Here is a 22,589-nt window from a genome sequence, read left to right as displayed (position 1 = left end):
AGCATTTGTTTAAAGTGATTTACACACGTTGAATGAATAAGATTCAATCAGGTTCCAGAATACCATGTATTTGGTTTGAACAGTAATAAAAACAAAGTCTCTCCTCTTAGGACATACATTTTTTTTTATTCCAAACAATTTAACCAAGCTTGGTTGCCAGTTCCTTGGCCTTCGCCTTCTCCAGCTTAGTGATGCGAGCTGTGGATTTAGGGCCCATGATTCCACCTCCCCAGTGACGACGGATCTGAAAAATAAAGGTTACAAATTGTAAGCGATTCATATACAAACATATAATTTGTTGAGACAACCACCAGTACACACACCTCCTCATATCTGTCATTGTAGTTGGTCTTGATGGCCTCCACAAGCTTGGCAAGTGCACCTTTGTCCTCACTAGAAGAAAAGAAACCCAGTCAATGCAGTTCTTTCTAAAGACTATCAACTGATTCTGAAGAAGTTACAAGCGATTACAAAGCAGCACATACACTGATTGAGATATGTTAAAGCTCCTACTAATTTTCATGTAAAAACACAAAGACAAAATGAACAGCAATTACTACTGCTCAATCATGAGACAAAATTAAGATAAGAACAACTCTTAACCAATTGATTCCAGTTATAACCAATCAAACATTGACAATAATGCATGCTATCACATTTGGGAAAGAAAACAAAGCTCAGCTTATGGTCATACTTACGGGTTAATCTGTGTGAAAGCAACTGAGGTGCATGTCTTTCTGTGCACCAGTCTGCCCAGTCTAGCCTTGCCCTTGATGATGCAGTATGGAACGCCCATCTTACGGCACAGAGCAGGCAGGAAAACGACGAGCTAAACAAGCAAGGTAACCATAGGACCACGTATTAGTACTATAGAAACACATGATTAAACAATCATCCTATCAAAAACAATATCCTAGTGTTCACTGTGAACTTTGGATTTGTGGTTTCTGCTCAGGGTTAAAAAGCTCGTGTTTTGATCCACACAATGGATTCAGGTGAAGAAATTCAGACATCATTGCCAGTGACCACATTTCAAATTTAACTTAATTTAAGCTCAAAGTATGTTCTGCCTCTTACTTCAATAGGATCGACATCGTGGGCAATGACAACCAGCTGGGCCTTCTTGCTCTCCACCAGAGAGGTGACAGTATTTACACCTGTAGATAAGAACAGAACCATTACTTCTGATGTGCCAACACCCAGACAATTATTTATTTATTTTTTATTCAGGCCAGTGCTCAGGGTTAAAAAGCTCAAAGGACATCACTCTAGGTTTCAGGTGAAGAAATTCAGGTCATCACTGCAGTTTGGCCACATTAAACAAGACTATGAACAGAATCTACAGTCTCAGCTAGTACACATCTTCACAAAGGCTTTTAACTCTTACCTGCACGGAGGACAGGAGGCCTTTTGGTTGGGGCATCTCCCTTTCCAGCTGCCTTCTGCTGGGCACGGGCCAGCAGCCTCTGCTTCTTCTCCTGCTTGGTCTCTGGCCTGTACTTGTGGGCCAGTTTGAACAGCTGTGTAGCTGTGGAAGAAAACAGTACATAAACAAATTGTCCACAAATTATGGCTGCATGCAATTTACTCTACAGCAAGTTAAGGATTTCTTCAAATACATCAGTGATCTTGGTGGAAATAGTCAGCACAACTGATCAGACAGTAATATTCTTTCACATCACTTGTAAAAATAAAGGAAAAAAACACATCTGATTGTGTGAGAACGTCGCTGTTCAGTTCAGAATCTTACCTGTTTGGCGGTCCAGAGCCTGGGTGAACTGATTGATTGCAGGGGGAACCTTCAGACGCTTGTAGAGGATGGAACGCTGCCTCTGCAGGCGGACATAGCGAGGCCATTTCACAAAACGTGTCAAATCACGCTTGGGCTGAATATCCTGGCCTGAAAGTGGAAATCAAATGCTTAGTAGCTGACAAATGAACACCACATGATTTTTCCTATTCTGAAGTGCATCAGCGATCTTGGTGGGAAATTGTCATCAGTGATCTTAAGATAGCAAATATTCTTTTACATCATCTGCACCAGTACTTCAACTTATCCTCATATCCCAGATAGAGCTAGAGCTTACCGATGCCAAAGTTCTTTGGCCTCTTCTCAAACAGGGGGTTCACAACTTTCTTGGCCTCATGTTTCTTGGCCACTGAAGGGGCAGGTGCCACCTTCTTCCCCTTAGCCTTCTTTCCCTTAGGCTGCAGAGAAAACAGAAACATCACAAATCAAACTTCACACACTTCAATGACAACTTTGTAGCATTACCAAAGTTCAGCAAGAATGTTGCTCATGTATTAGATGAATTATAGCAACCATTGCTTAGCATGACACTTCCAACACTAGCCTATAACCACATTTCATTTTCCAAAATATATCAACATGCAATTCTCATGACCACTTGTTAGAGCGCTTACGGTAAAAAATAACAGTAGATCCCATCAATGGATAGAACTAGCAAATCCCTGTGCTGCTATACTGCTGCTGAGGGCACGCTATATAGCCTGAGCTAAAGAGGATGCAGCTAGTTACACGTAGAACTGTTCAAGAATTTTAAAACTACATACACAAGGATCACATAAAAACACTGTACACGTATCCCACTTAAAGCTATGGCTGCCAAATTTAACGTTACCGTTTATTCCAAAGGGGGAAATGCTGAGGCCCATTCTCTTAACCGGGAAGCTAGCTTGACTCGTACTTAAAATTTACTAAAGGCTAGATACCCTTGCAGTCCTATTCAATATAGTCGTAGTGTTACCGATAACAGTAATAAACTACAACATATTCACAAAAGAGAAAACTGACTAATAAACCTCAGGTGTAACCGAATTCACGTGTTTCCACAAGCGTTAGCTTTAGCCTCTGACCGGGACTCATAGCGCTGCCCGTGCCGGCTACACTTCTGTTCAACCAAGTTTTAACCAAAAATAACACGGCATCGGTCAAAAATACCGACACTACTTCTACACACAGACCTAAAATAACTTATACAAACATTCAACAATAAAATAGTAAGCACACTGGCAAGGATGCAAACAGATACAGCAGCTAAAACATTTCCTCAGAAGCAACGGCTATGCACCCACCATGTCGGTTCAGGCAGAAAGGAAGACCTAAGGATTCTGGGTAGCGTAAATACCGCGAGGCTTGCAGCGTGATTACGTAGCTTCAAGTAAACCGACCTGAAGTCAGATTGTACAGTTACAGTTGTATCGCTATAAAACATGGAAGACTGATCCAGAATCTGTGTTGTAACATTCATATAAAGTTTATAATAAACTTCAAGCGTATTTGTTACAAATAGCATATTCATGTGCTTATTCGTGATTTACTAGATTTATATACTAAATGAATAAAGGAATAATCCAAGAATAATCTAATTACAAAAGTGGGAAGACTTTAAAGCGCATTGGACACGTGGGACTCGTTTCAGAGGTGTACAGTGACACGTCACTTCCGTAAACATGGATTTTGCCAAAACTAAATATTACTGCTTTATTAAAATGTATTTTCTATCTATCTATCTATCTATCTATCTATCTATCTATCTATCTATCTATCTATCTATAATGACATGGACCATGCAGGTCAGTTGATTAACTGTAATTAATTTCTCTTCACTTCTTTAACGTGTAGTGGGCTGGATCTACTACAGACTGACGTGTTATTTCCTCCTCCTCCTCCAGCTCTGCGTCGTGCCGTGCCGTGCCGTGCCGGGCCGCGCTGCGCTGCGCCGCAGATGGGGGTGGGGGTTTGTTTGGGGATGGTGGACCGGGGTATTGCGTCGCGCAGCTTGTCTTCTTCGGTATCTTGCTGGCAACACAGTCGCCTGCTCGCATTCATCATGGGTTGTTTACAAGAAGATAAAAAATAAGCATTAGCATCGTGGCAGCCGTTGGTGCTGGTAAATACGAGTCATTCATAACTGCTGTTGTCATCGCTACAGCCGGGGAATGATTTCTGAGCACTCGTAGGTAAACATAAGGCCCTTTTTTTGTTAATTTTGCAGAGCTGTACATATATCTGGAAGGTTATTATGAAGGTGCCACTTTAACAGTAGTGCAGAGATCCGATATATGGTGTTGATACTAATCAGGAATGAAGTGCACTTTATTTCTGTGGGTGCAGATCGTGTTGAGATGATGAAGCTAACGTTAGCTACAGCAGCCTCTCTTATGACAGTGTTATTACTGTCCAATTAGCAGACGACCCCTTTAAAGAAAGTCTGCGGCCATGGCTGAACAAGACGTCTGTCCTCACCTGGACTCAATAGGCGAGGTGACCAAGGAGGACCTCCTTCAGAAATCTAAGGTGGGTTTTCACTCATTGACATTAGATGATGCTCAGTGCAGGTCATTAGCCGTGTCTGCCACACCACAGAGACATGTAGGGATGTGTGTCTTTGCTAATATTGGCACTGATTCCAGATGTTTTAGCTAAATGTTATTGTTATTATACAGTTGTTGTTACATCATCATAGACACCTAATACCAATCAGGCATTAAAGATGGCTGGTTCAAAGCCAGGCTGAAAGGTGGAGTGTTCACTTTCTTAATTATGCATCATTTTCAGCCTTGCTCTGCTTCTGTCTGCAGGGGACCTGCCAGGCATGCGGAGCCGGTGGACCGAACCTGTGGGCCTGTCTGCAGGTGAGGTTGAATCCTGTTTCAATGGGCTGGTTGTGCAGCTCACACAAAAGTTTACATCAGCAACTATTACTGCACTTATCGTAAAATCGTTTGTGAAAGAAAGGCCAGGTGAATGCTTAATAATTGATGATAATGTGGTAGGTGAATCTAATGCCATGTTTATATATAGACAGGTTTAATAGTCTTTCTTCACACTGTTTCTGTTCCATAGAACGACTGCCCATATGTTGGCTGTGGAGAGTCCTACTCTGATCACAGCACCCTGCATGCACAGGTAAAATCTTATTTTATAAGTCTGTCTGTTAGAGGCACTATGTCACATTAGTTAAAACAGACTCCACCAAATGATTTTTTTTTACATTAGGCTAAGAAGCACAACCTGACAGTGAACCTGACCACGTTCAGGATCTGGTGCTACATCTGTGAGCGGGAGGTGTTTCTGGAGCACAGGCCTGCCTTGGTGCCCATACCTGCTGCACCCCACCACTGCAAAGCCGCAGAGCAGGTACAACTGTAGCCCAGCGAAACTCACCTGCCTGTTTGATGAATCTAAATGAAAAAGAAACACATGATTTTTATGGTATCTATGAATCATTTCCTCAGGAAGCAGCTCCCCAGCCTTTAGGTCACCCACTAAAAGCAGTACCGATCGCTGTGGCAGAGGAAGAAGGTTCAGAATCAGAGGAAGATGAGCTTAAACCCAGAGGTATTCTGTCAACTTTACCTTTAAAAAATCAGCTTCTAACTTCCAGGTTAGGGATGATAATCCTGTCTGTTCTACCCTAGACATGTAATTTAAACATTTTCTGAGCAGATAACAAGCTGTTTGTGTGTGTTTGTTTGTTGTTGTTGTAGGCTTGACAGGAATGAAAAATATTGGAAACTCCTGCTACATGAATGCAGCTCTTCAAGCCCTGTCCAATTGGTGACTTCACTTCCTCTCTGTTTGACACGTTTGTGTGTCCCTGATTGAGTTATTGACGTGTTTCTCGCTCTCTTTCATCACCAGTCCTCCTCTCACCCAGTTCTTCCTGGACTGTAGTGGTTTGGTGCGCACTGATAAGAAGCCTGCTCTGTGCAAAAGCTACCAGAAACTCATCTCAGAGCTCTGGCATAAAAAACGGTAAAACACGTGTGACGTAAAGACATCATCAAAACATCTTAAAGTCATTCTTTATTGTATCTGTTGCTCTCTCAGGCCCAGCTATGTCGTTCCTACCAGCCTGTCCCATGGCATCAAACTAGTAAACCCCATGTTTCGTGGTTACGCTCAGCAGGTAGGGGCAAGCACCAAGCAGGTAACTACACCTGGTGTCACTCAACAACGGCTTGACAGTGTCTCTGTCTTTGCTTTTATACTGCTGTGTATTGACTAAATGAATTCCGAATAACAAAAGCATTGTCACGTTTATTTATAGCCATCTTACCTCTTCAGAATGAGACCAAGTCACAGATGCATTTTAAGATAAGCTCATATCGTATTACGTCAGTTCATATCTAAAGACTCACAAACACTGAGAAGACATCTAGATCTGTGTCTGTTTCTCAAGAAAGAAATAAGGCAAATAACAGAATTATCTCTTCAAATACACAGACAAGTAAACAACTCAAGACAGATCTGAGTGTGACTTGAGTTAATGCAAAAATTCCCCACATACACATGATTCTTAGATAAGATGTAGCCATATATGCTCATCCTTCTTTTGAATCAAACAAAGTGGTTTTGTTGCTCCAGGACACTCAGGAGTTCCTGCGCTGCCTGATGGACCAGTTACATGAGGAGCTGAAGGAGCCTCTGACAGAGTGCAACATGAGTGGGGATGGAAGTGACGGCGAGGACAGAAGAGATGGAGACCGCTCCCCATCTGAGGACGAATTCCTATCCTGTGACTCCGGGTCTAGCAGCGACCGTGGCGAGGGAGGAGGTGTGGGCGACAGTGAGCTGCTCATGCAGGATGAGTGCGATGGGGTCAGGTCACCAACAGTAGGAATGATGGGTAGCGGCACGTTGATCTCGGAGAAGGAGAGGCTGAAGGAAAGGAAGGTGTCTGGCTCACCTCTCCGTGGAGGCTCACAGGAGATGGATGAGGATGCAGATGTGGATACAGCAGTTGAGGATGGAGGTTCTGAGAGGGGGGAGGAAGAAGAGGTAGCACCAACCCCCAACACTGAGGTCCAAAGTCAAGAGAATAACCAGACATCCAATACAGGGCAAGGGCAGCAAGTTCAGAGCAGCAACGCATCAGGTACATGGAGCAAGAGGGCAAAATGTGATGTTCCAAGGTCATCTGTTTCCAGTGTTTCATGCCCTCAATGTGCTGCTTTCTAGAGCCAGACAATGAAGCATCAATGACCCAGCCTCAGTCCACTCCCTGTAGTCCTGTGCGAACCCTTCAGGAGCTGCATCCCAAACTGTCCTCCAGTCCTCCACGCTCAAGTCCGCTTCGCTCCGCAGGACCTGTATATGCTTTTAAAAAAGGTCAGGATTCAGGAGTTCATTTTTAGACAATACAAGCAGATATAATCAACCAATACAATGGCCAGGCTTTAATTAACATGTCTGACATTTGAAAGAAGTTAGTAGAGCAGAAGTAGTAGAGATGTTATAGTAAATCTGCCAATGTGGTGGAGAAGTCTCGTCTTCTAATGGTGTCCTTTGTGCCATTGTGTGTCTTCCAGCTCAGCTGCTGCTCACGTCCAGGAAGAAAAAGCAGAGTCACTATCGCAGTGTGATCTCCGACATCTTTGACGGCTCCATTCTCAGTCTGGTTCAGTGTTTAACCTGTGACAGGGTGAGATGTGCTTCACATGGTTGAACACCAGGGGATGCTACCGATATGTTCATTATATGTGACTTCTAAGGAGAATTTTATATAGTTGGAATGATAAAAAATATGCATACAAAAATAAGAACGATCACAATTGAAACATGAATTATCTGAAGTTGTTTTATTACTTGAAGGTAACAGGCTCTCTGAATGTATGTCAGGTCTCTACTACAGTGGAAACCTTCCAAGACCTATCCCTCCCTATTCCTGGTAAAGAGGACTTGGCAAAGCTCCACTCATCCATCCACCAGAACCTGCCAGTCAAGACTGGCGTGTGTCCCGACACCTACGGCTCACAGGGATGGATCTCCTACATCATGGACTCCATCCGCCGGTCAGTGCAGCAGATTTAACTGTCATGCTTCAGGATCATTTTACCTCATATTTAGATGTAATTGGAGATTAGCTGTATTTTGAAGAGAAGACAGAGTACGGTGGCAAGTAGAATCTTGAGTTGTCACGCTTCTTGTGAAATTTATTATGAGTTTATGTTTCCTGGGCTTGGGAGTTACGGCCTATTTACAGTAGCTTCCATACTGCTGTACTGTAGTTGGTGCAGGTGAGGGCATGTAGGCTTCACCACGTCTGACACACCAACATATTTACCATGTTACCCACCCTTACGGTGCTACGTGCTTTAATTCCCAAATATTTTCATGAAGCACCACATTATAATATGAAGCACCCTGATGCTATCACTTTATCAGTTACAGCAGTGGAGAGATACCACAGCTGATTCACTTCAATGCATTTTACCCGCCTCTGCATGTATACTGACGAGCTTTTTGCTGACTTCCTGCCAAGTTTGCTTCCATTCCATCTGGTCATGCGATGGGAGACAAAACTACGTGTGTGGTTTGTCCATCTGGAATCACTTTAGACTGATGGGTCAGAGAGATTAGGTAGACTAAGAAAGGCTCTGAAGGACAAGATTTGAGTGTTGAGCCACAAACAGGAGTGATGGTGCATTTTTAAGGTCCACAGAGGGAGGTGAAGCAGATTTGCTTTTCAATTTATTCTGTCGTGAAGGAAGAAGACTGGATGTAGTTGTCTAGCATTTTTATTGAGGCACAGGACTTAGCTTTGCTTTTACTCTTAGACATCTATAATTTAGGCTTATTAATTCTCTACACGTCTAGTGAGAAAATGGTCTGGCTTCCTGTTTTGATTTGTGAAACATCTAGCAGCAAAATAGGAGCTCAAAGGATAATATAGGAGAAAAATACGATGCTCTCTGTCCTGAACCTGTCAGATAATAAAAGCCTTCTACAAACTGACTCAGGCAGGGTGGAGTAGAAAGTAGGACAATATAAGTGTGGGTTCCCCAGTGGCCTTGTTCTAGTGGCAACACCACTCTGCACAAGATGAGGAAATATGAGCAGTGAACCTTTCAGGGCATCAGGTGTTCAGGTCCTGAGCATTCAAGGCGTCTTTGCTATTGGGCTCATTTAATTGTAAAAGTTGCTTCTGACACATGAAGTTTGGTTCTGTTTGTTGTTCCTCTGCACAGGTTTGTAGTCTCGTGTATCCCCAGTTGGTTCTGGGGTCCCATGGTAACACTAGAGGACTGCCTTGCTGCCTTTTTTGCTGCAGATGAACTCAAAGGTAAACAGTGCCATGATGTGGTGATGTCTGCTCTGATACTAGTATAGAATTATATATAGAGAGATATATGAGAATTTACATGTAGGTGCATTTTTCCCAACACAGGAGACAACATGTACAGCTGTGAGCGATGTAAAAAGTGAGTTATTACAATTTGAAACTGAATCGTTTCTCCTCATATGGATGTATTTACAATGTATGGTGTCTTCTGTAGGTTAAGAAATGGTGTCAAATACTGCAAGGTCCTTAAACTTCCGGAGGTACAATCACATCTCTTTCCTCTTGCAGCTAATGAGTTTAGTTTTGATTAGAGTATGTCAGCTGCATGACTTTTTTCCCCTCTCTGTTCGACATATAGATTCTGTGCATTCACCTGAAACGTTTCCGCCATGAGGTCATGTATTCGTTCAAGATCAGCAGCCATGTGTCGTTCCCGTTGGAGGGCCTGGACATGAGACCTTTCCTGGCCAAAGAGAGTCCTTCACAAGTCACCACCTACGATCTGCTGTCAGTGATTTGTCACCACGGCACAGCAGGAAGTATGAGATATCTTCTTTTTTACTGATAAGTGCATTTCATTTTTGGCGTGTTGACATGTTTGATTGTATCTGTGGAGGGTAAATTGTTATCTCTCATGCTTTTATGCAGGTGGACACTACATAGCTTACTGTCAGAATGTGATCAATGGCCAGTGGTACGAGTTTGATGACCAGTATGTCACAGAAGTCCATGAAACGGTGGTGCAGAACGCAGAGGCTTATGTGTTGTTCTATAGGTGAGGACAGGACCACGCCTGAACTCTGAGCCGTTGAAGGTGTTCTCACTGACTGTTTGTTTCTATGGATCTTTGCAGGAAAAGTAGTGAGGAGTCAGTACGAGAGAGGCAGAAGGTTGTGGCTCTTGCTAACATGAAGGAGCCCAGCCTGCTGCAGTTCTACATCTCCAGAGAGTGGCTGAACAAGTTTAACACTTTCGCAGAGCCCGGCCCCATCAGCAATCACACATTTCTCTGTCAGCACGGAGGTATGCTATTCTATGCATCCACTGGAAAACCACTGAAAAATCAGTTTACTACTAATGATTTAACAAATTAATGAACATAGTTTTTACTGATTTTAAAGTTAGGAATCTGCTTTAATTTGTTCCGGGATGAATAATTGGTTTTAAGCATGCTGCATTCTAGGGCTGTGTATTGGCAAAAATCTGGCGATACAATACATATCACGATACACATGTCACGATACAATACAATATACGATATATCCCGATACTGTAACAAAGACGATATATTGCGATTATGTGTGTGTGTATATGTATACACACCTCTCGTATCTCGTGTCAGCCATGTTCAGTGTCAACATTGAGCTGTGTAACAACGACCGCGAGACTAGAGAATAAACAACTTCGTATGGTGGCTTAAGCAGAGCTGCTTAAAGAGACAGTGTGCACCACAAAAGTAAGACGCTGAAATTAATGTTTGCTCATAAATAATTAATAAAAAATCCCCAAATAAAATATTGGGATATTTCACAGAATCGAATTTTTTCCTACACCCCTACTGCATTCCATAATAAGCTTTTACATTTAAAAACCACTAAATGATAGCAGGCAGTGCTGAGAGGAGGTTACTGATTTTATTCAACCCCACAATATCTTTCCAAACTTATAGCTGTATTGATTTTGCCACCATTTAATTCATAAAGACAAAAAGATCGAGGGTGTGGATTTTGAGCAATAATTTGTTTTATTTTCTGCATTAACTTTCAATATTTTTGATCTCTGCACAGGGATCCCACCTAATAAATACCACTACATAGATGATCTGGTGGTGATTGTTCCCCAGAATGTTTGGGAGTATCTTTACAACAGGTAAACATAATTTGTGGTGCTAGAAATATACAATGCTGCTTGAAAGTGTGTGTGCCATGTAGGATTTTATATATTTTTGCATAAATGTTCTATGCCTTGCTGTCAGAATGGATTGTCTGGCTCAGGTCTGGCCCATAAATCCAGCTGACTTAACCCTTCTCAGACCAGACCACCCCCTTAAAAACTACTCATAAACCAAAAGCTTGCTTCTTTAAAATGTTTTTCTGTTCTCAGATTTGGAGGCGGCCCTGCAGTAAACCACCTGTACATGTGTGCCATCTGTCAAGTGGAGATTGAAGCTCTGGCTAAACGCAGAAAAATAGAAATAGACACCTTCATCAAGGTATTCTGCAGGGGTACACTTGTGTGTCTAATGTGTCTTTATGCTTTTGTGTAGAACGAGTTTTATTTTCTCTCTTGTCTGCAGCTGAACAAAGAGTTTCAGGCTGAGGAGGCTCCGACAGTGATTCTGTGTATCAGCATGCAGTGGTTCAGAGAGTGGGAGAGCTTTGTGAAGGGCAAAGATAATGGTATGAACGCATAGGTGGATAAATACAGCAGTGCATTAAAGTTCTCTCTTTACAGAATCCTTTGTTTCTGCAGAGCCGCCCGGTCCCATCGACAACAGTAAAATTGGGGTTATGAAAGGAGGACACATTCAACTTAAGCAAGGTAAACCCAAGTACAAACTTAAAAGGCACGTAAAATATAAAAAGGAAGTTATAGAGGTGTTTTTTTATGTGTTTCTCGCTTCAGGTGCAGATTATGGTCAGATCTCAGAGGAGACTTGGCAGTATTTGTTGGGTATTTATGGCGGAGGGCCCGAGATTGCAGTGAGACAAACGGTGGTACCAGCTGACCCCGACAGCCTGCACGGAGAGCGCAAGATTGAGGCAGAGACAAGAGCACTTTGAGATGAAGAGAGGTAACATTCTCTATGTGTATGAGCAAAATATACTGCAGCGCCTTCCATTTGGCTGATGTGTAGCAGTTTACTGGAAGCAGTTTTCGTTACGTCATCCACATGAGCTCATGAATTCTTTCTGGCCAGCAGAGAGCAGGATTTCCAACATGCAGCAAAGAATACTGAAGACCTATAAATATCTGTATAAATCCAGGCTTCTGGAGTTGCTTCTCATTTTGTTTCTCAACTTTCCCCTTCTAATTCCCTTTTCCACTCCTGTCCTCACAAGAAGCTGAGGAATTTTGCACCATGGTGAAGAAGCGCCGTTGTGAGCACTTTGTAAATGTAGCAGCGTATCATTCTGAAGCCATGTTACAAGAGGAGGAAACTCCTCAGTGTTAAGGTGTAATTAAACAAAAGAAAAAGAAAAAAAAGCTGTTTTTGCTGTGTCAGTGGCTGCTGTAGTGACTGTAAGTGAGTATCCTGTGCTGCTAACCTGGCTGCAGCAGGCGGACAGCTGCTAGCGCGCCGTGGAGATCACAGCAGCAGATTGCTGTTTAGACATTTCTTCTTCTTTGGAAGTAACAACCAAGAGACATTATCAAGCTTTTTTTTTGTTGTTGTATGCATATTTAAGAGTTGCATAGCAACAGGGTCAGACATAACATAAGAGATCTTAAATGAATCCAACTTTTGCACCTCCAACCTTAAATACACAGTGCAATGAGCCCTCAGGAATGGAAGTCTGTTTGTTTTAACCAGTGCAATGATATAAAACAAACAGCTGTAAAATGTGCATGTGTGAGTTCTAAGGCAACTTTTAGGTTCAAAATGCATGCAGAAGCAGTTATGTTTTGAACCATTAGGTTCTCACTTCAATGACAGGATGAGTTCGTTTTTGCTCAAATCAACAATAATTTATCTGCTTACGTGCTCAAAATAATAAAAATACTGGCTTAGGCATAAGGACATGTAGATATGAATGCTAACATCATAGAGATATGGAGGGACAAAATAGCCTAAGTGGCTTCTCTCATAAGAGTTAAATACAAATCATTCTGGAACATCACAGTGTAAATGAACGTAGTTGACCAGAGTGTTGGATTAAATGATGTTTTATCCCAACATATGACAATTTAGCATAAACTCAGCACACTTTCAGAAGCGCAACACAGCTAATTACATCCTATTTTTTGATTTCTGTATAATTTCCTAATATTGCATGTTGGGCTACCAGGTCCTTCCAAAAATTCCATATGATGAGAAAAATGTGTACATGTTTCATGTTACGAGTTAATGTACCAAACACCTCTCTCCACTGGTTATTAATACACCGTGGGTTGTTTTGGTAAATTAATATTCTGGTGTATTTTTTTCAACTATGCACATGTGCATAAGTCCAGCAGCTCCTAGCATTACATTCCCTTTTGGATAATATGACATGTAATTCATGATCGTTAATAAATACCAGACTGAAAGCCAAAAATGTTATTCTTTTAAAAAAAAAAAGTTTGACTTTACACCGAAATCCCTTGAGCCATATTAAATAAAATACTATATCAAGGCACAGATGACACCAGTTTTTTGTTAAGCTTGCATAAAATTAGAGATTAAAACTAAATATAATTTACAGTATAAATAAAGCAGGAATTATTGGCAAAAATATGACAGAACTGTAGATTTTAAGAGTTACAAATGGTCAGAACATCTGCTTCCAGAGGGGTTTTCTCATATTATTTCACAACATGTACACCATTTGGCACAGCGGATATGTCAAAATACTGCAGTGCCAGTCAGAGGAACATGAAACTGTCAAAACTGATTCAGCCAGATAGTCTAATCTGTGATTAGCTGCACGTTTAGCCCGATGATGGGGCCTCTAGGTCATATTATGGTATTTTTTTAACCAGTAAAATGTTACCTATACAACCATGTATGCAGTTTTTTAATGTTTTATTTTTCTGCCTTTCTGAAAGAGTTAAACATTTTTCAGTTTTCCTCCTGAAACTCGGAACATTTCACTTTCGCTACCCTCTTGATGGAGGGACAGTTGTTTTCAGTTCTGCATTTTTTGTTTTTATTAGCAACACCGCCACAATTAAAAGTGAAATACTATGAGTGTACTGCAAGATGAAATACACAGACTATGATGAATTCAGCACGCCATGACCTGCAAGACAGTCAGCCTACTTTGGAACACAGTGCCTATAAATGAAGCCCAAACAGTGTTCTTTTATTATGGGGGGGAGATCACATGATTTTAATTATTAGTTCTTATTGTTTCTTATTGATTTGGCTGTGTAACACTCTAAGCTCATTTAAATTAGAATAGCCTATAAAATGCCTGAAAACAGACCTGAGGAAAATACATCATACAACATTGCAGTGTGTGTGTGTGTCTGCTTTTGAGACTAGGAACTTCTCTGCAGTAGTGCGGGGCCAAAAGGATTCTGAACTAAACTATAAGCCATTATTAAATGTCATTAGATTGAATTAAACTTGTCAAGATGTCTGCCACTGATCTGTCCCTTTCTAGAGTAAGTTTTCTTTTCTCACACTTCCAAACTGTAACTATAGGAGATAATATTAAACTTTACATGTATGTTAGGAGACTTTCTGGGGGGAGTATGTGCAATGAAATAAAAAAAAAAAAAAAGCCAAATCTTTGTGCAATCTCATAGCTCTGTTGTCGAGTAGATACTGGACGGCAGATTGTAGAGCTGACAGCCAAGACTAGGGCCGTGCAGCTTACCGTGGTGCAGCAGTGTTAAGAATTCCTGAGTGGTAATTACTGAATTATGCCCAGCTGTGTGCGTCTGCTTGTGTTGCAGCACGCAGCTGTGCGTGTGAGATTTCCATTTCACCAGACGTTACAAGCATCGCTGTGGTCGGGCTCAGACACATGACAGGCATTTCGTTGGCTCATGTTTTCCCTGTGTTTGACGGTGTGTAGCTTGTGGTCATGACAGTGGTGATGCTTCAATAACATGGAACTTAAGTGGTTGACCTCAGTTCTATGGAATGTCTTAATGTCTGTATAACTGATGTAATTACTGGTTAAATGATTAAAATTGCCTGGTCTTGGATTTGAACTTGTTTTCTTTTTAAGGATGAAAAAAAAAAAGAAATTAGCCGAGGGCCAATAAAAAATGTAAGAAAACAGAGGCTGCAACTGACAACCACGTAAAACCATATGAAGCATGATAGTTTATGTTAAGGCTAGAGTTCAGGGGGACCCAAATGCAGCCTAATAAAAACAAAGGTCAAACAGAAGGTGAGCTTTCCTAACATAAAGCTGGAAGAAGAAATAAAAACCAAAACCTCCAAAAGACAGAAAACACACAGAGAGAGAGAGAGCCAAAAACATTTCAAAGAAACAGGATGAAGAAACAGAGGAACGCCAGGCAACACAGGAAGCGAAACAGACAAAGGGGAGCACAGGACTTACATACAGACGGTTAACAAGACACAGGTGAACCACGTTTGGGCGGGGCGAGCAATCACCATGGAGGGAAAACACAAGGAAGTAAAACTGACAGGGATACACAAGGAGAACAGGACTTTCAACATAAAACAGCAACCACAACCAAAACCCATGAAACACAAAAACACCCAAAACAACCAGAAACACAGCTGAAGACCGAGCAGCCCAACAAAACCAGGGGGCATGACATATTTTAGCATACATAACTCATTAAATATTAACATATCTAAGCATTTGGATGCAGATCAGGTGTGATGAAAAACTAGCAAGCCATCATTTGTTTTTTTTAATTTGTTAGGTCTGTGTCCCATCCACTAACATGGAGAAGGTCATAGACCCCTATGACCTATACTGCAGACAGCCACCAGTGGGCAGTCAAGTTGTTGTCTATCTTTATACAGTTAATGGTGTCAATGCCAGCTAATATTTTCTTCTGGTTGATACTGATTATATTGTTCATCCCTAACCCTGTTTTTCTCCTGTTTGTGCTAAGCTAATCTTCATTTAGCATAGCATGTCTCAATCTTAAGCAAAATGAATTTCCACTAAAAAAAACATTACTAAAAATATAAACAAATATCCAAAATACTTCCTAATAAGGTAATTTAGGAGGCACAATCCAACCAGCCGAAGCTGTATAACAATCAAAAGTATCTAATAAGAACAAGGAAAAGGGGGATGCTTCTTCTTCACTGTCAATTCCACACCAAATCTCTGGTATGAAATAATAATAATAATCATTTGAGTCCAGATAAATGAATAAAATCACAGAGAGTGTCTGAATTTTGGAAAGACACCAACTCTTTAAGTGAGGAGCTGTGATGTCATCTCGAGTCCCATATGTATGCTGAGCTGTGTCGAGCCCAGACAGAAGCAGACCGAGAGGGGAACACAGACCGGGCTGCAGAGAGGACACGGTGCACACTCTCTGCATCGATGCAGACATGCTGCATTCAGGTAAGAGCCGGACGCTCTCAAAACTGTTATTAGGAAGTAAGACTGTATATCTTATCTCTCCATCGATCTGAACACCCACACACACATGAATCTGCAGCATCCGACAACACACAACGTTTCCTGCAGTGCTTATTTGTCTGAGCATAGTTGTGCACACACACACACACACACACACACACAGAGGAGGTTTGACACTGTTACAGATGACTGACATGAAGGTTGCACGGGACACTTGTATGCATGCGTTTCATGAGACACCATGATTCTTGAATTATTAAACATGTCATAGGAGTAGTCGTCCAGGACGTTGGCTGCTAGATCACACAGTGAGGACTGAGGACAGCAGGGGAGTCTGAGGACTGGCTTAAAAGAGGGTCACCCCTGCTGTGTCCAGGACGGGTGTGGCACGAAGCATCAGACCACTTGTCCTCTCTGTCCTCATTATAATATAATCCTGCCAGGTGCTCTCTGTGATTTGGGAGGGCAAGTCGAGCATGAAAACTACCAGTTATTCATAGAAATATCTGCACCAATCAGTCACACACTCTGTAGCTCTTCATTCCATTACATAGAAGCATCAGTGTAATCATATTAGCTCCTGTGGAAGTGAGGTTTTTTTATTGCTACTGCTAACTGGATTCAGCCTGGTTCATACATACATATTTAATATTGCACATTATGAACACTTGATTGCCCCCCCCCCCCCCCCCATTTTACCTCTCTGGTTACCTACTCTGTGCTCACACAACCCTGACATTTAACATCCTTTCAGGTCCTGTGCATTAGACCACTCCAAAACCTTGATTCTTTTATTTTAGAGGCCAGTCTGATGTAGATTTGCTGCTGTGTCCTGATGTTGTATGACCCAATTTCCACCAAGCTTCAACTGTGGGACAGATGGTCTCACATATATAGAATACTCAGGTATACAGAGGAATGGGAGGAATGGTCAACACAATGGGTGAATGGTGCCTGCAGAACCGGCCCAAATAAATCATCAGCCCTCCACTGCCGTGCTTGACAGTGGGTATGTCTCATCTGTCCACAGGACATTGTTCCACAAGAACAGATAATGAGTTTGAATGTTTGGGTGAAAATTATCTGCTGTGTATTAACCTGCCTCTTGCTTCTTCCTTTCATTAGAATAAAGCTGAAGGATGAGAAACACAGGAAGTGGCACGTTTATCAAAGCACCCACATGAACAGCCCTTGTGGTAATTTTAAAGCCAAATCAGCAGCTGCTGCAGCAGCATCAGAGGAGCCAGCTGAGTGGATTGTTGGATGCTGATTCACCTCTCTCACTCTCTGTGAACTCTTTCTCAGTGCTTTTTAGCAGAAGCGAAGTCTGTAAATATTTACAAGCAGAGTCTGGCAGCTATGAGAGACGAAGAACACCTTGAGATTCGCCGCCCCGTGATTCTGTGACTTTCTCCCTCATGGTTACTGTCGTTGGGCCCTGCAGGTGGGGCTGGGTGTGAAGACGCTGTTGTGGGTTTATTTGATTGCTGAAAACAGAGAATTGGAAGAGAACGTACACGTTTTGTCATGTAGACTTGATTTGTGGTTCACCTCTCTTTCCCCGCTCATCTTTTTTCTTTCATTGCCTTTTATAGAAGAACAGCAGTGGTACTCAAATTCCAGGGAACCACTTACTCACTCTCAGTCACTCCACTCACTCGCACCACAGCTACACTGTGACACTGAGATTTCCTATTCAAAATGTGCAATCTTATTTAGCCTTTCACAATGATTTTCATTGATTTGCATCCTGACCATAAAATGGTTATGATGACACCTGTGTCACTGTAAATGACCTACAGTCTCCTGACCTGACACACATACACACACACACACACACACCATGGGCTGTGCTATGTGTACGCAGCTTGTCGATATGTGGACCGTCAGGGTGAACAGGACCAGCCGCAGAGCCATGGAGCTCACTGCCTACCCACAGATGCTCCGGGGAGGATACCACAGAGTGACGGGCCTCCACTACATGTCCTCCTTCTCAGATGCAGAGGACTGTTGTGATGACACCAGCTCGGGCAGCTCGCTCACTTTGGACTGGCAGACGCAAGGTGTTGATGGCTGACCGTGAGGCGTTTCGTTGCCTGTATGTAAATAAACATGATGGACGTGTATTTACAATAAATATGGTGATGCCTTATGGTTTTCTTTAAAGGGACAGTTCACCCAAACTCAAGTGTTTATTTAATGGTTGCATTAGACATTTTGATGGACTTTTTTCTGTGTAAAGAATAAAAAACACTTAGCAGCAAGTAAAGAAAGTGAAATATCTGCCTATGAAATGCAGTGGAAGTACGCAGCAGAATGTTTTCATAACAGCATACGTAAACGATGACAGATTATGGTGTTGAGCAATACACTATGAGATCCTGGCACCGCAAAAATCTGGATTGCAGCGGAAATTTTGCTTGTTTTGCAACCAATGCCATGACCCATATTTTGCCAGCAGCCTTGCATTTGTGTGTGTTGATGATAAAACACCAAAGTAAAAGGTGTGTGTAACTTCTGAAAGTCAAATAGTCATAGAACATGCAGGGGAAGCACATTTTCTGTCCACTGCCTCACACAAAGCTCTCAAATATTGATGCAACGTGTAGAAAGAGTTCACTCTGAACTTTTCAAATTTAAAAGGTCTTTTTAATTTTGAAAACTTTTACAAGATATATATTTAGTTAATATAAAGGAATTCCAAGTATTTTCAGTGTTCTTATACACAGTAATGCTCTGTGGTCATTTTTTAGTGTTGTTGTGGTCTTGTTTGTCTTGTTTTTGGCATCTCTTATGGTCAGGTTTTATCACAGTTTTGTACCATTTTTGGTTGATTTTTATCTATTATTTTTATCTTTATTAAACTAAAATATGGGAAATAATATAGTTTTTTACTTCACTACATTTAATGGATAGCTACCATCACAAAAGAGAAAATGTATAATAATAAAATAAAATAAAATAAAATAAAAATAAACATTTAGTTATATGTGTAACTTTCTTAATGGCCTTCACAGACAGTTAATACATTTCTCCACGCGTAGCCTCGGGGACCGCGTTTTGGCGTGCCAGGTTATTTCACTCTCCCTTCTGGGATTTTCTGATTCGTGAATGAAACATTTCCGCTTGTTCAGCCTGTCATCACCATCACCATTCTGTGGCTGAGTGGGTGGAGGCGTCGCTGTCTGGAGCCTACATAAAGCCTTTCCTTTCTGTCTCACTCACTCCTAACAGCATTACGCACGGACGCACCGGTTCCGGAGCTCCTCTTCTTTGTGTCCACTGTGGGATAACTTCTACAGAAAATGGCAACCATAATAAGAAACGAAGTTTTCTCCTGTTTTGTTTTCTACGGCGTGCTTCTGGTGCTAAAAATGTACATTATCGCCATTATAACGGGACAAGTGAGGCTGCGTAAAAAGGTGAGTGAGGGAGATAAGAAACCATCTTTATTTTGGCTACTGTCAGAAAGTTCGTCGTCACTTATGTAAAGTGTTTCTTGTTTTTCTTTTTATATAAAAGGCGTTTGCCAACCCTGAGGACGCGCTCAGACACGGAGGTCTGCAGTTTCACAGAGAGGATCCCTATGTGGAAAGATGCCGGAGGTAAGAACGTGGCACGACGTGCTTTTGTTTTGAATAGAAAACACTTGTTGGACTTGCGTATGAGGAGCTTCTGTGTAATTTGCAGTCATTTGCAATAATAATAATAATAAATAAATCAGAAACATACACAAATAAGTACATAAATAAATCAATGAAAATGTGTGTGCACAGATTTCATCTTACTTCTTGCACCTGAACGCAGCTCTTAGGTGAGATGATGTGTTTATCTCCACTGAATTGGCAGCAGCTGGGCCTGAGGAGCTGTGCTGACTGCTCTGTTTTAACTTGTCAGAAAATGATCCGTGACCGCAGAAAGCATTACAACATGCTCCTTCTGTTCTTTTCTTTCTGCCTGATGTTTATTACACTTTTTTACACTTTATGTAACTTACGATGTGGCTTGTTCAAACAGTGCTGTTTCTGCACATAGAAAAACATCAGAGCAGCAGGCTTCAGATTATCTTATAAAAAAGGGAAGGAAAGGGGGGGGCTGCAGCATAGCTGAGTCACAACATGACAAGCTTAAGAACAGATTTGTAAATGTGTTTTTTTTCCCCCTCTCTAGGGCTCACATTAACGACATGGAGAACATCCTCCCCTTCCTCTTCCTGGGTGCCATCTACTCCCTGACCGGACCTTCCCTGGTGGTGGCTCGCCTTCACTTCCTGGTCTTTTTCTTGGCCCGTTTGCTGCACAGTGTTGCCTACCTGCTGGCCCTGAAAGCACCCACCCGGTCTCTGGCCTACACTGTGGCACAGATACCGTGCATCTCCATGGCTCTGCAGATCCTGATGGCGGTAGCCGCTTATGCCTGATTGTCCTAAGTATAGGTGGTAGTGGAAGTGATTTGTGGGCCTGAGTCAAAGAAAGCAGGAAGAGGAGGAGGAGGAGGAGGAGGAGGATACCCAGGGGCCAGCAGTAAAAACAAGTCTGTGTGAGTGCAATATGTGTGTGTGTTTTTTATGAGATCTTGACAGTATTTTTTTATCGTTATAGTAAAAATGTGACAAAACATTTGAAGTTGATCATATACTGTACTTGTGTATTTAAAATGAAGGTTGTTGCTCACTGACAGAAAGATTTTCCAGCACTGCTGTGTATGTGTGTGTGTGTATGTGTCTGTGTTGACCCCTGACCCCTCTTTTCTGGTGTTTACACACACTACACAGACCACCATTCATGTTGCTGTGTATCCTCATCATGACTTCATCTGTTTCCTAAGTGGATGTTCCATCTGTTGTGTTTTAACATTTGTCTGGGTCAAGAAAATCATAGTACGATGACTTGAGGAGGTGCTGAAAGTTTTCACACCTCCAGCTTGTTTAAAGTATTGCAACAACCTGCAGAGAAATATTTTGTAATGTCGTCATTTTATCTGTGAAAACAAAAAGTTTTTATAAAGATATTTATTTTTTAACGTACTGTATACAGTAATGCTTCGACTCCCTAGAGAGCATTTTGTAGGCAATAAAACAACTAATCTTTACTCGACTGGCGTGGGTAATTTGCAGAAATAATCATCTTGTTGCCTGGAACCGTTCAGGGGGAACTGGGCCCCATTTTGTGTATGAGAGTGAGATGATCCAGAAGTCCGCGGCAAAGTTCCAGCATTCCTCCACCTATTATGTAAGACTTTGGTCTGCATGTGCTGCGTTCACTGTCACACCCTGCGCAGGCCAGAAGGACCCCGGGAAGCCATACAGATGTATTACAAGAGAGCTTTAACAGTATTGACAGTATGCGTGGGCTGAGTGTTTTTTTCCCCCCTGTCTGTGGACCGTCACTTTTTCTAGGTCTAAAAATTGACGTAATCCCATTCAACCCACTTCTAGCAATTACCCCACTAGTGACTAAGCTTGAATTTACAGAGGTGGAGTGGAGTGAGTATTCTAGACAAAAGAAATCTAACAACCTGTTGAGAAAGTGGGAGGGTTGGAAAATCCTTTTCTTTGAAATACTGAGCATATAATCTGGGTGAAACAGCCGCCATGCAAAGGACAGGGGTGTGTCTATACCGTGTGTACGCGTCACCTCAGCGTGTCTTTTTTCCTTCAGGGTGTAGGAGGATTATAGTTGTCTGCGAAAATTGAGGTTATTTTCACAGACAACAATAACATTCTTTTGCTTTTTTAGGATTTTGTGTGAGATCAGGGGGAAAAGTCTTGCTTTTGCTGCCCCCTGCAGGAGATCAGTTTGTGTTAGACTGCATGTTCTATTGTTCAGGCCTTAAGAGAGAAAACAGGCTTCCTTAAAACAATAAAACCTGAATAAAAACCTTTGTTTTAGTGATTTTAACCATTAGTTTGCTCCACCTTGTGGCCACACAGAGAAAGCACAAATCAGACCATGCCAGCTCTCTCCCCTCTGAGAAAACTAATTTTGTATAATCACACCTGAGCTCCATAATTAGCTAAAACTACATGGCAGCAGGTTCAACTGTTGTTTTACAGTCAAACCCAGTGGATTACATAGGAGGCCACACTGAAATGAGTGCAACAGAAGGTCACATTTTTCCTGTACAACACAAATACACACAATTTGTTCCACACAGTGGGTTTTATTGAATTCAGTCCTATTCTCATTAAAGTGAAAATCAGAGTATTTTGGGAAATGGTGTCACCAGGTCTAACTATTTCTACACGTACATAGCCTAAAAGAAA

The 22,589-nt window shown here is 41.8% G+C and overlaps 3 protein-coding genes and 4 non-coding genes across 13 annotated transcripts; 2 read left to right on the top strand and 5 right to left on the bottom strand.

Moving 5' to 3' along the window:
* Positions 1 to 104: 104 nt before the first annotated feature.
* On the bottom strand, positions 105 to 2,244 carry rpl7a (ribosomal protein L7a). Its single transcript, XM_028418702.1, has 7 exons — positions 2,088 to 2,244; positions 1,751 to 1,900; positions 1,388 to 1,528; positions 1,078 to 1,157; positions 699 to 829; positions 324 to 393; positions 105 to 244 (listed from the first exon to the last, which is right to left on the bottom strand). The coding sequence occupies exons 1-7, from the start codon at positions 2,227 to 2,229 to the stop codon at positions 140 to 142; spliced, it is 819 nt and encodes a 272-aa protein (XP_028274503.1). The 5' UTR covers positions 2,230 to 2,244; the 3' UTR covers positions 105 to 139.
* Positions 947 to 1,021, bottom strand: LOC114444258 (small nucleolar RNA SNORD36). Its single transcript, XR_003671535.1, has one exon. It is a non-coding gene; the product is annotated as a small nucleolar RNA SNORD36 (small nucleolar RNA).
* LOC114444259 (small nucleolar RNA SNORD36) lies at positions 1,234 to 1,306 on the bottom strand. The gene has a single exon (XR_003671536.1). It is a non-coding gene; the product is annotated as a small nucleolar RNA SNORD36 (small nucleolar RNA).
* LOC114444262 (small nucleolar RNA SNORD24) lies at positions 1,617 to 1,687 on the bottom strand. The gene has a single exon (XR_003671539.1). It is a non-coding gene; the product is annotated as a small nucleolar RNA SNORD24 (small nucleolar RNA).
* On the bottom strand, positions 1,968 to 2,040 carry LOC114444260 (small nucleolar RNA SNORD24). Its single transcript, XR_003671537.1, has one exon. It is a non-coding gene; the product is annotated as a small nucleolar RNA SNORD24 (small nucleolar RNA).
* Positions 2,245 to 3,767: 1,523 nt separating the features above from the next.
* On the top strand, positions 3,768 to 14,825 carry usp20 (ubiquitin specific peptidase 20). Of its 7 annotated transcripts, none has more exons than XM_028418164.1 (25): positions 3,768 to 3,984; positions 4,213 to 4,321; positions 4,606 to 4,659; positions 4,871 to 4,933; positions 5,024 to 5,164; positions 5,263 to 5,365; positions 5,515 to 5,584; positions 5,669 to 5,782; positions 5,858 to 5,957; positions 6,395 to 6,905; positions 6,989 to 7,138; positions 7,339 to 7,451; positions 7,649 to 7,821; positions 8,998 to 9,092; positions 9,198 to 9,231; positions 9,307 to 9,352; positions 9,451 to 9,631; positions 9,741 to 9,867; positions 9,946 to 10,115; positions 10,880 to 10,961; positions 11,196 to 11,304; positions 11,389 to 11,491; positions 11,565 to 11,633; positions 11,718 to 11,886; positions 12,155 to 14,825. In XM_028418164.1, the coding sequence occupies exons 2-24, from the start codon at positions 4,244 to 4,246 to the stop codon at positions 11,873 to 11,875; spliced, it is 2,844 nt and encodes a 947-aa protein (XP_028273965.1). In that variant the 5' UTR covers positions 3,768 to 3,984; positions 4,213 to 4,243; the 3' UTR covers positions 11,876 to 11,886; positions 12,155 to 14,825. The 7 variants fall into 7 exon arrangements, with proteins under 7 accessions (XP_028273965.1, XP_028273964.1, XP_028273963.1 ...); XM_028418163.1 differs by having other exon boundaries at positions 12,158 to 12,284; XM_028418162.1 differs by lacking the exon at positions 12,155 to 14,825 and adding an exon at positions 12,016 to 12,147.
* Positions 14,826 to 19,554: 4,729 nt separating this feature from the next.
* Positions 19,555 to 21,415, top strand: ptges (prostaglandin E synthase). Its single transcript, XM_028418161.1, has 3 exons — positions 19,555 to 19,746; positions 19,847 to 19,929; positions 20,495 to 21,415. Exons 1-3 carry the CDS (start codon positions 19,630 to 19,632, stop codon positions 20,742 to 20,744), a joined length of 450 nt encoding a protein of 149 aa, XP_028273962.1. The 5' UTR covers positions 19,555 to 19,629; the 3' UTR covers positions 20,745 to 21,415.
* The last annotated feature ends 1,174 nt before the right edge of the window (positions 21,416 to 22,589 follow it).

This window comes from Parambassis ranga, chromosome 12, assembly GCF_900634625.1.
Source record: "Parambassis ranga chromosome 12, fParRan2.1, whole genome shotgun sequence".
Taxonomy (NCBI): domain Eukaryota; kingdom Metazoa; phylum Chordata; class Actinopteri; family Ambassidae; genus Parambassis; species Parambassis ranga.
This window is presented reverse-complemented; position numbering and strand designations above follow the sequence as displayed.

Excerpts from the sequence above, each read along its gene's own strand:
- rpl7a (XM_028418702.1), bottom strand. The coding sequence starts at position 2,229 with ATGTTTCTGTTTTCTCTGCAGCCTAAGGGAAAGAAGGCTAAGGGGAAG. Across the intron at positions 1,529-1,750 it reads GGCTCTGGACCGCCAAACAG|CTACACAGCTGTTCAAACTG; the intron begins GTAAGATTCTGA and ends TTTCTTCCACAG. Across the intron at positions 1,158-1,387 it reads GCCTCCTGTCCTCCGTGCAG|GTGTAAATACTGTCACCTCT; the intron begins GTAAGAGTTAAA and ends TCTTATCTACAG.
- ptges (XM_028418161.1), top strand. The coding sequence starts at position 19,630 with ATGGCAACCATAATAAGAAACGAAGTTTTCTCCTGTTTTGTTTTCTAC. Across the intron at positions 19,747-19,846 it reads AAGTGAGGCTGCGTAAAAAG|GCGTTTGCCAACCCTGAGGA; the intron begins GTGAGTGAGGGA and ends TTTATATAAAAG. Across the intron at positions 19,930-20,494 it reads TATGTGGAAAGATGCCGGAG|GGCTCACATTAACGACATGG; the intron begins GTAAGAACGTGG and ends CCCCCTCTCTAG.
- usp20 (XM_028418164.1), top strand. The coding sequence starts at position 4,244 with ATGGCTGAACAAGACGTCTGTCCTCACCTGGACTCAATAGGCGAGGTG. Across the intron at positions 5,783-5,857 it reads GAGCTCTGGCATAAAAAACG|GCCCAGCTATGTCGTTCCTA; the intron begins GTAAAACACGTG and ends TTGCTCTCTCAG. Across the intron at positions 5,958-6,394 it reads TAGGGGCAAGCACCAAGCAG|GACACTCAGGAGTTCCTGCG; the intron begins GTAACTACACCT and ends TTGTTGCTCCAG.